This window comes from Apium graveolens, chromosome 4, assembly GCF_009905375.1.
Source record: "Apium graveolens cultivar Ventura chromosome 4, ASM990537v1, whole genome shotgun sequence".
NCBI classification, from domain to species: domain Eukaryota; kingdom Viridiplantae; phylum Streptophyta; class Magnoliopsida; order Apiales; family Apiaceae; genus Apium; species Apium graveolens.
Window position 1 is genome coordinate 310315668 of NC_133650.1, and position 11701 is coordinate 310327368.

General features: G+C 35.9%; 1 protein-coding gene across 1 annotated transcript; it reads right to left on the reverse strand.

The window, feature by feature from the left end:
- Nucleotides 1-3712: 3712 nt before the first annotated feature.
- LOC141720120 (uncharacterized) lies at nt 3713-5155 on the reverse strand. Its single transcript, XM_074522475.1, has one exon. It carries the CDS (start codon nt 5153-5155, stop codon nt 3713-3715), a length of 1443 nt encoding a protein of 480 aa, XP_074378576.1.
- Nucleotides 5156-11701: the final 6546 nt, after the last annotated feature.

An 11701-nucleotide genomic window follows, 5' to 3' on the forward strand; every position in this document is an offset into this window, starting at 1 on the left:
CGGGCTTTTTTCGATCCGGGCTTTTTTAAATCCGAGCTTTTATCCTTGTTTTTCGGGCTTCGGGCCGGACCGAATTTTCGACAAAAAGGAGGCCCATTTAAATCCCGCGGGCCGGGCCGAACCAGGCCGGGCTTTTTTCGGATTGTGCTTTTCGGACTTTTTTCCAGATCGGATCGGATTTCGGGTTTCGGATTTTTTGAACATCTCTACTCTGGACCACATATGTGATTCACGTTGCTAAACAACAAACTGCAGTAAGTGTTATACTCTTTTGACTCTTCCATCTTCGTGTGTCTTGTTTCGACTATTATGCCGTCAAACTAACCATACTCTTTTTATACGTTATCTTAAAATATTGAAAAATACATTTTGTAAAGGATTAGAATATTTTTTAACGATACAAGATTTGAATTATATTTAATAATACTAACTTAAATCTTGTGCGATGCACGGTTTCGTTAATATTTATAGATTTTAATTTATATTAAATATAAGTTTTGTGAACCTAAAAGTTATAAACAAGTAAGAATGAGAATTTTTGTGTGTGTATATATTCTTTATTTTAGAAACCCGAATCATAAATTTTCCTAATTTTTTTCACATAAATTGATCTTTAATTTAAATATTAAATGTTTGACATTTTATTTATTTAATCATATAATAAATTTAATATACTTAAATAATTAAATAAATATAATAATGCCTAAGGATTTAAAATAAAATTCATAAAATAATTAGGAAGAAGCAAGATTAGAAGAAAAAGAATACCATGTATTACTTAGTAAACAACTCATTAGTTTAGTTGGTATATAATATCATTTATTTAATTTATTTTTAATAAATAAAATAAGAGGATAATTCAACTCAGGAAGATAAAAAAATTATTTATTTAGTTTATTTTTAATAAATAAAATTGGAGGACAAATTCAACTCAGGAGGATAAAGAGACCTATGTTATTATTTTTTTTCTAGTAGTTTAGTTGGAATGTAAATCTATTTATTTAAGAGTAATTGGCAGTTTGTAACCTACTTTTATTTTCATTTTTGCGATTTAGGTCTACATTATCTTCTCTGTCAATTTGCAACCCGTAAAATTAATTTTGCTTCTATTTATACCCCGTTGGCGACTTTCCATCCAAGATGACCGCTAACTTTAACGGAATCAGGGGCATTTCAGTAAATTACTAATTAAAACAGAAGAAACTAAGAGTAATTGGCACTTTGTAACCCATTTTTTTGGGCATCTTTTCAATTCGGGTCTATATTATGTTTCCTTGCAAGTTGCACCTTTAACTTTAAATTTCACTTTGTTTAGCACCCACTTTTATATCAGGGGTAAAATCGGAAATTTCTGGTCTCCAAGAACAAATCGCCAGATCCTTAGATTTCCCGGTCCAAACCAACAAATAAATACATGAATCGATTACAAATAGGGCTAAGCAAAACCGAACCAAAACCGAAAAACTAAACCGACCGTACTAATTCAGTTCGGTTCAGTCCTGATTTTTAAGAAATTTGTTATATTCGGTCCGGACCAAATAGACCGAAATAAAATCGGCTCGGTCCAGTTCTTTTAATAAAAAATCGGTCCAGACCAAATAGATCGAATAGACCAAATCATAAATAATATAATTTATATTATATATTTTACATATATCTTAAAAATTATAATCATAATTTTTAATTTGTAATTATATTTATACACTGGTAGAACTCTACATATCAATTTACTTTAATTATATTTTAGAGTTCATATTTTTAGGTTTGAAATTTTTATTACAATTTTATTTTTTAAAAAAAAATTCAGTTCGTTCAGTTCAAAACCGGACCGAACAGAATTATTTCGGTTCGGTCCGGTCCATAATACAATTTCGGTCCGGTTTAGTCCAAGAAAAATTGATAATTCGGTTTTTAAGTCTATTCGGTTCGGTCTGGTTTTGGAACGAACCGACCGAATGCTCAACCCCATTTGCAAATAACAAGTAAAAGTTATCTGTAATATCAAATTTCGTGAAAAATGCCCGAAAATCAAACCCGAAATTCGAAATAAGAATCATATATAGAGTTTAATTTTTTATTTTAGCGAATATAGATCGGCCTATTAAATTTTTGCTCCATTTATAATTGGATTTTTTAATTGGATCGAATCCTGGATCGAATATTTAATATGCCGATCTGTATCCGCTAAAATAAAAATTAAACTCGATTCTAGGATTTTTATTTCGATTTGGTAGTTTAATTTCTGGGAATTTTTTATTAAATTTGATATTACAGATAGTTTTTGCTTGTTATTTACAACCGATCCATGTATTGGTTTGGACTGGAAAATCTAAAGATTCGGCGATTTGTTCTTGGAGACCCTAAATATCCGCTTTTACCCCTGATATGAAAGTTAAAAACGTTCAAGGGGTGCAAAACAAAGCGAATTTCAAAGTTAAAGGTGCAACTTGTAAGGAAACATAATATAGACTCGAATTGAAAAAACGCTTAAAGAAATGGGTTACAAAGTGCCAATTACTCTTATTTTCTTATGTTTTAATTAGTAATTTACTGAAATACCCCTGTTTCCGTTAAAGTTAACGGTCATCTTGGATGGAAATTCGTCAATGGGGTGCAAATAGAAGCGAAAATAATTTTATGGGGTGCATGTTGACAGAGAAAATAATTTAGACCCAAATCGCAAAAATGAAAATAAAACTGGGTTACAAACTGCCAATTACTCTTTATTTAATACCTTTCATTTTTAATAATTAAAACAAGTTTGTCACACATTAAACAACTTTTTGAATTTGAAATATTTGAATTGGAGAAATTTGTGTGAATGCAGAATTCATCGACAATACGTGAAAAATCAATTAAAATTTGGCAAATAACTTTTTATTGCATGTACATAGAACATCATAAAAAATCCAACAATTGGCATAACTGTCAACCAAAATAGTATAGATCCGCATTCGTAAACAAGCTTAAACAGTAAACAATATGATATTCGTCTAACAAATCCGCATTCGTATCCGAAATAAAGCGGATATTATCCGTATCCGAAATAAAATGAATATTATCCATATTCGAATCCGACGATTGCGGATACGGATACAGATATAGGCATATTCGTATCCGATAGTATCTGAATCCCAATAAATATATTTTATATTTAAATATTTAAATAATTTAAAAATATATTATATTAAATTTATAGTGTGTTTATATGTATATACATATATATACATATGTATATATATTAAATATTATATTTATACAAATTTTATAGACATAGAAAAAAATCATTTGAGTTCAACAATTTAAAGATAACGATTATATTGAAAAGAAAAATAAAATTAATTTTTTCAAAAATTAAAATATTATTAAATCACTTTATCTCTTATTTTAATTTTTAAAAATAAATTTTTAATTTTTACTATATTTTTTCAAATTTTTTAATTTTTAATATAAAATAAAAAATCTGATTGAAAATCGGATTCAGATCCGAATATTATCCGTATCCGGATAGTATCCGTCGGATCCGGATTTAGATATTATTCTTTAAATATTTCCGGATACGGATACGGATTTTTGGATTCGGATCCAGATATAGGCAAATCTGTATCGGAATTATCCGTTTGACAGCCCTAGAACACATAAAAAATCATGTACTGATAATTAAAAATCCTGATAGACAACAAAGTAATTAATAATATAAAATGTAGCTAGCTTAGAGTACTGATCCAACGTCACCTTCAATCAGTGGTTCCTCTTTGAGTTCAGTGAAGCAAGAATAGTTATTTTTGCCAGTAAAAAGCCCGTCGTCCTTATCAGTGATAACCGTTTCACCACTATAAAGAAGATCATGCTGACTATAAGAATAAGGAACATCACATTGAACTCTCCTTGCTGTAATTCGTGCATTTACCGTTTTCTTTGGTGGTACATTAATGGTGTACTCAAAGGTTTTTTCTGTTTCATCTTCCTTAGCTTCTCCCCAAGAATACTGTCCAGCAAATTGTAACCCTACTTTAACTTTGCCGTTCGCGATACATGGAATGCCTGTCTTAATCGTTGTTTCGATATTCACCTGCAAAGAGAGCTGCGAGCTCCAAGTAGTTGTGGTCTTTATTGTTACTGTCTCGTTAATTTTCTCGTGATTGGTTTGAGTGTGATCATTACTGAAGGTTGAAATATAGACCGGCTCGACAGTCTCATCGTAGATCCGTGCATCTGTGAGCCTGTACCTGACATTCTCAATCTTCCTCGAAAGGACAAGTTCTGAGACCTTAAATTTGGCTGCAGAAGTGATTATTTCATCAGTACCTGCATCAAGACAGTTTGTTTTGCCATCGTCGGACCGCATTTTGCAGATGTCATTGGTTGCTACGTTTCTGAGAGCGATTGTTTGCTTGTCGATTTTAATTGGCTTAAATTCTGTAAAATCATCTTTAGGATTTGTCGAATCAGCCCAAATCCAGCGTGGAGTTGCCCTCCAGTATTGATCCGTGTTCAAGCTACGGATGCGAATGTTACCGTTGGAAATCTGAATAATCTCATGCCCCACAGTCGTTGGATTATCTTCCATATTATCGGCCCCAAACTGAAGGTAATTATGATGGTCTTTCCCATGGCCGCGGAGAAATTTATCATTATCACCCTTAAAGGCAACATATTGTGGAAGAAAGACCAGTGTCTCCCAATCTATGACATTTAACAGAGTAAACTCCGAGGCATTTTCAGTTGGGCTTCCTGCATATACGCATCCATAATGGGGCGCAGCTGCTTCCCAGAAGGCCAGATTCTTATTAAGATATACATGTGTAAGTCGAATTTTTGTAGGATCCCAATCCACAGAATAAGGCCTCAACAGTGTACACGAAAACTTGGATTGGTCTTCCTCGGGTTTTTCTGCCTTGGCGACAATCCAAGGGCTGTGTTTGTTCAACATCACCAGGTACTTGTTGTTGTAACAGCTTCTTATGTGAACCAGTCCATTCCCATTTCCCGACTTGTGGACTTCGAACTTCGCTTCTGGGCTGGACACATGTTCACCATGAAACTGGAGCCACCCCTTTATATCCACCTCTTCCTTTACATATCTCAATAACGTATTGTTAAATTGTGATCGGAGCACAATAAAACTTGGCAACGTTACGACTGTTGGACTCATTTTCTTCTCACTGTATATAATACTTTAAAAAAAAATCTCACTGTATGTTTTTGTTATAGAATGCCCTTGAGCTTCATACTGGAGTACCAGAGACATAGCTGGTTCTCAGAAGATAAGATTCTCTTGGATGTCTCTGGTCTGCTAACTGGTCCTTAAACTTGACAAATGTGATTCACGTTGGTAAACAACAATCTGTCTATTTATGGGATACCAAACAATACTTATCTTATCTGTGGTCCTTTATATTATGGCATTAACGTGTAATCTCTAAGTCTCTGGCATTGCCATAGTGAGAATATTATTTATTTACATTAAAAGTCGTTTTTGTTAATATCCAGACTGGTTCGAATAAAATTTTTATTTCCAACTATTTTGGTTTCCCTATACTGGTAGCACAAGATTTTGTGCTGAATAGGTTGCATGTGCTATAATAGTTTGTGTTTGTTTAACCGGGCAAAGGTCTTGCTTTCGATTCTCACAATACTCACGTATATCGAACATATATTAATGAGTATTCTTAGACTCTTAAAAAAACATATCTAGAAAGCTAATTGTTACGACTAAATATCCGATAACAGTAAAATTGTTAGAATTCAAACTCTCGAGCAGTAATAATTACACCTGGGTTTATAAATGCAGTAACATGAAAAAGAAAATAAGAGCAGTCAACCCAGGAAATATGGTAGGCTGATATATGTTATTATCTTTCTTACAAGGTGGTGGTCAAAAGCGTGTACTGATAAATGAAATAGGAACGTGGCAGTCTGGGAAGCTAAATAGAAGACTACATGCAACTTACGTGTATAGGTTGGAAATTAAAGAAGTGAAGACTTATATGTTTGTATTCTAAAGTTAAGGTAGGCTGCACATCTAAACAGAGAAGGCAACAACTAGTTGGTCATGTGGAAAATGAATGAAGCCCTAAAAATAAGGTGGCTATACGCGTATGTATTAATATCAGCTAAAAAATTGACATAAGCAATGACACGTACAACATAGCCTATAAATAGGACACCCAGCAAGATTTTAAAGATACACAGAAGTGAGAAAAATATATATTTGTTATAAGGAGTTGTAGCTCATTAGAAAGAAAGGAAGGCAACAGCCTTGTGTTCAAAAAGCTGTAGCTTTATATATCGAGTGAAATAAGTAATAAAAGTTTGAGTATTTATCTTTAGTGTATAATTTATATATTTTGTGTGTAAAGCTTATCACGTTTCCAACAAGTGGCATAAGAGCTAAGGTTCCGTTCGTGAAAAATGGCGACGATGGTGCAACCACAAATCCCGAAATTGACGGCAACAAATTACGGGAACTAGAGTATCCAAATGAAGGTGTTACTCGGTTCATACGATAATTGGGATATTGTTGAAAGTGGTTATGACGAGCCCATAGATGCTACCACTGAAGCGGCCCTTTCAAATGCGGAGAAGGTGATTTTGAAAGAGACCTGGAAAAAAGATAAAAAGGCGTTATATACAATTATTCAAGGAGTTGACAAATCAACCTTTGAAAAAAATTTCAAATGCAAAAACGGCGAAAGAAGCGTGGGAGATTCTGCAAAAGTCATTCCAAGGAGTCGAAAAAGTCAAAAAGGTGCGGCTCCGGGTGTTACGCGGGGAATTTGAAAATATAAAGATGAAGAATTCAGAAAATATTGGTGAATTTGTTATGCGCTTGAAAGCCGTGACAAACGAGATGAAAAGAAATTGTGAAAGTCTCGATGATGTTCGGGTGATGGAAAAATTACTCCGTTCGTTGACGAGGAAATTTGATTACGTTGTTACTTCTATCGAGGAATCAAAGGACTTGTCCACAATTTCTATTGATGAGCTCGTAGGTTCACTTCAAGCTCATGAGCAGCGGATGAACCAGTATGATGATGCAAGCCATTTGGAAAAGGCGTTGTAAAGTAAGGTGTCTATTGGTGACAGTTCTGGTAGTAGCAGTTCTGCACGTGGAAGAGGTGGCTTTAGAGGTGGCTACCGTGGTGGACGAGGACGAGGAAGGCAGTCCTTCAATAGAGGCCAGAATTCTGAAGGGTATCAGCCTTCTGGTCGTGGTCAAAATTTCAGAGGCCGAGGACGAGGCGGATATCAACAACGAGGTGATAAGTCTCAATATCAGTGCTATAACTGTAATAAATATGGTCATTTCAGTTATGAGTGTAGAGCACCAAAGGTGGAAGAAAGAAGTCATTTTGCAGCAGCAAAAGAAGACAAAGTTGTTGGCAATGCTATGTTCCTCACTTATAAAGGAGACGAGGAGAGCAAGAAGAATGTTTGGTATCTTGACTCAGGGGCCAGCAATCACATGACTGGCCATAAAGATTTATTTACAGAGATAGACGAGGTCGTTACAGGAGAAGTTACTTTCGGTGACTCATCAAAGATTCCAGTCAAAGGGAAATGTAAAATTATGATTGTGTCAAAGAATGGTGAGAAAAAATATATAAATGATGTTTATTATATACCTGCTTTGAAAAGTAATATCATCAGTCTTGGCCAACTTGTGGAGAAAGGGTATAATATTCAGATGCAGGATAATTCTCTCATCATCAGAAATCAGGTTAGAGAATTAATTGCAGATGTGGAGATGTCAAAGAATCGTCTGTTCACACTTGATATGCAGACGAAGGTACAGAAGTGCTTAAAGTCGGTCATTAAAAATGAGTCATGGTTATGGCATTTGAGATATGGCCATCTCGTATTTTCTGGCTTGAAATTATTGTCAAAGACAAAAATGGTGGACGGTTTGCTGGAAATCAACGAACTAGATAATTTGTGTGAAGCGTGTGTCAAGGGAAGCAACATAGACAAAGTTTTCCCGTTGGAAAATCATGGAGAGCCAGGAGGCCATTGGAGATTGTTCACACAGATATTGCTGGTCCATTTGATATCTCATCACTTGGAGGTAATAGGTATTACCTAACTTTTATTGATGATTTTAGCAGTAAAAGTTGGGTGTATATCATCAAAGAAAAGTCGGAGGCTCTTGATAAATTCAAGGAGTTCAAAGCACTGGCGGAAAAACAAAGTGGCCAGTATTTGAAGATACTCAGATCAGACAGAGGAGGCGAGTACACTTCAAACTTGTTTAGAAGCTTCTGCCGAGCACATGGAATAAATCATCAATTAACAACGGCCTATACTCCTCAACAAAATGGCATTGCAGAAAGGAAGAATCGCACTATTCTTGATATGGCAAGGGGTATGGTGAAAGCAAAACACTTGCCAAGAACTTTCTGGGCGGAAGCCGTTCAATGTGCAGTTTATTTATTGAATCGTTGTCCAACAAAAAGTGTCAGAAACAAAACTCCGAATGAAGCATGGAGTGGTAGCAAACCATCAGTTGAACATCTCAGAATTTTTGGGTGTATTGCTTATGCCCACGTTCCTGATCAGAAAAGGAAGAAGCTGGATGATAAAGGCGAGAAATGCATCTTTACCGGATATGACAAAAGAAGCAAGGCGTACAGACTCTACAATCCCCTAACGAAGAAATTAATCATTTCTCGAGATGTTGAGTTTGATGAATCTGATTACTGGAGATGGAGCGAGGATGAAAGAAAAGTTGCCGGTTTATTTTTCAATGGTGATGACGATGACAGTGATAACCAAAACATTGAAGATGACGATGATCAAACTCCTCCACCAAGTCCAAATCAACAAACTCCTGGATCGACACCATCCACGGGAGAAAGCAGTAGTTCAGGGGGAGCACCACGAAAGATGCAGAGTCTGGATAATATCTATGAAGCAACAAGTCCGGTACAACCAACCTTTGATTATTCTCTATTTTGTTTAATGGCTGAATGTGATCCAGTTACATTTGAAGAGGCTTCTGAACAAAGCAAATGGAATAAAGCCATGGATGAGGAAATTGGTGCAATAAAGAAAAATGATACTTGGGAGCTCACAGATCTTCTAGAAGGACACAAAGCAATTGGTGTCAAGTGGTTCTACAAGACCAAGACGAATCAGGATGGAGAAGTGGAGAAATACAAGGCGAGGCTAGTGGCTAAAGGCTACAAGCAGCGATATGGCATTGACTATGATGAAGTGTTTGCTCCAGTTGCACGAGTTGACACCATCAGACTTCTTACAGCAATTGCCGCTCAAAATCAATGGAAGATTTTTCAGATGGACGTGAAGTCAGCATTCCTAAACGGTTATCTTGAAGAAGAAGTCTATATTGAGCAGCCTCCCGGATATGTTCAGAAAGGCCAGGAAAACAAAGTCTACAGACTGAAGAAAGCCTTATATGGTTTGAAGCAAGTTCCGCGAGCATGGAATACAAGGGTTGATGAATATTTTCAGAGAAAAGGTTTCGTGAAGATTCCATACGAGCATGCCCTCTACACGAAAACAAATTCAGGGGGAGATATTATGATCGTTTGCTTATACGTGGACGACATGATATTTACCGGAAATAACCCTGGTATGTTTGATGATTTTAAGAAAGTTATGACTAATGAATTTGAGATGACAGATATTGGTCAAATGTCGTACTTTCTTGGAGTCGAGGTGAAGCAAAACAAAGACGGGATTTTTATGTGTCAGAAAAAATACGCAGAGCAAATTTTAAAGAAGTTCAGAATGGAGGAATGCAAGCCAGTGAGCATGCCAGCAGAAGCAAGCATAAAGCTCAGGATTGATTCAACGAGGGAGTCGGTAAATTCGACATTGTTCAAAAGTTTGGTTGGAAGTCTGAGGTACCTAACTTTTACTCGTCCAGATATTATGTATGCAGTTGGATTGGTTAGTAGGTACATGGAGAAACCGAAGCAAGATCATTTCATGGCATCTATAAGAATCTTGAGGTACATAAAAGGAACACTTGATCATGGTCTGTTTTACACGTATTCTCAAGATTTGAAATTAGTTTGTTATTCAGATAGTGATTACGGTGGTGACTTGGATGACGGGAAAAGCACTTCAGGCTATTCTTTTCATATTAGTTCAACGATATTTTCGTGATCATCAAAAAGCAGCAGACAGTTGCCCTCTCAACATGTGAGGCGGAATACATGGCAGCAACAGCATGCGCATGTAGGGCTATGTGGCTAGGCTACGTATTGGGCGAGTTAAATCTTACAGAGGAAGGTCCGGTTAAAATTTGCGTGGATAATAAATCCGCTATTTCCCTCGCGAAAAATCCGGTGTCCCACAGTAGAAGCAAGCACATCAACATTAAATATCATTTTATTCGAGAACAAGTGAATGAGAGAATTGTGGAGCTGGTACACTGTAAGACAGAAGATAATTTAGCTGATATTTTTACGAAGCCATTGAAGCCGGATGTATTTCTCAAAATGAAAGAGAAGCTCGGAATGCAAAGTCAAGTTTGAGGGGGAGTGTTAGAATTCAAACTCTCAAGCAGTAATAATTACAGCTGGGTTTATAAATGCAGTAACATGAAAAAAAAAATAAGAGCAGTCAACCTAGGAAATATGGTAAGCTGATATATGTTATTATCTTTCATACAGGGTGGTGGTCAAAAGCGTGTACTGATAAATAAAATAGGAACGTGGCAGTCTGGGAAGCTAAATAGAAGACTACATGCAACTTACGTGTATAGGTTGGAAATTAAAGAAGTGAAGACTTATATGTTTGTATTCTAAAGTTAAGGTAGGCTGCACATCTAAACAGAGAAGGCAACAACTAGCTGGTCATGTGAAAAATGAATGAAGCCCTAAAAATAAGGTGGCTATACGCGTATGTATTAATAGAAGCTAGAAAATTGACATAAGCAATGACACGTACAACATAGCCTATAAATAGGACACCCAGCAAGATTTTAAAGATACACAGAAGTGAGAAAAATATATATTTGTTATAAGGAGTTGTAGCTCATTAGAAAGAAAGGAAGGCAGCAGCCTTGTGTTCAAAAAGCTGTAGCTTTATATATCGAGTGAAATGAGTAATAAAAGTTTGAGTATTTATCTTTAGTGTACAATTTATATATTTTGTGTGTAAAGCTTATCACGTTTCCAACAAAAATGTCATTTGACCGGATGAAACGTCCTTCAATCTAACCTGCAAGGAAAAGAATACAAACGTTTGTCCCCCATTCAGTCCAACAGTGTAAAATCAATAATGGTCCTTATAGGTAATATATAAACATAAAAGTGCTTAATTTGATAACCAAAATTAGTCTGAGCCATTGTAGATAATGTGTCCCTGTCGATCGGTCATACCAGTGTGTGGGCAGTAGATAATGTGTGTGGCCCAATTTTGGGTACAAACCTTAAGGTCACTCATCGTGATATGATGCTCATCCGCAGAGATCGAAGATAAATGAAAGTTGCAAGAAGGTCGAGAGACGTCTCATCGCCGTATTGACCGGAGGAACGCCTAGCTGAAAAATTTCGGAAGGGACTTCGCAAGCTGGGGAAGAAGCTGGAACTGAGCAGAGAGTGGTGTTTCATATTCAATTTTGACTATGCTTGTTGAGAAGGCTCACTGACTCAGGTGGAATTACACGTTTCTTTTGAACGAAGGAATGGAACATCCATTCGATCGTACTATCCCAGAAGGTCCTCTT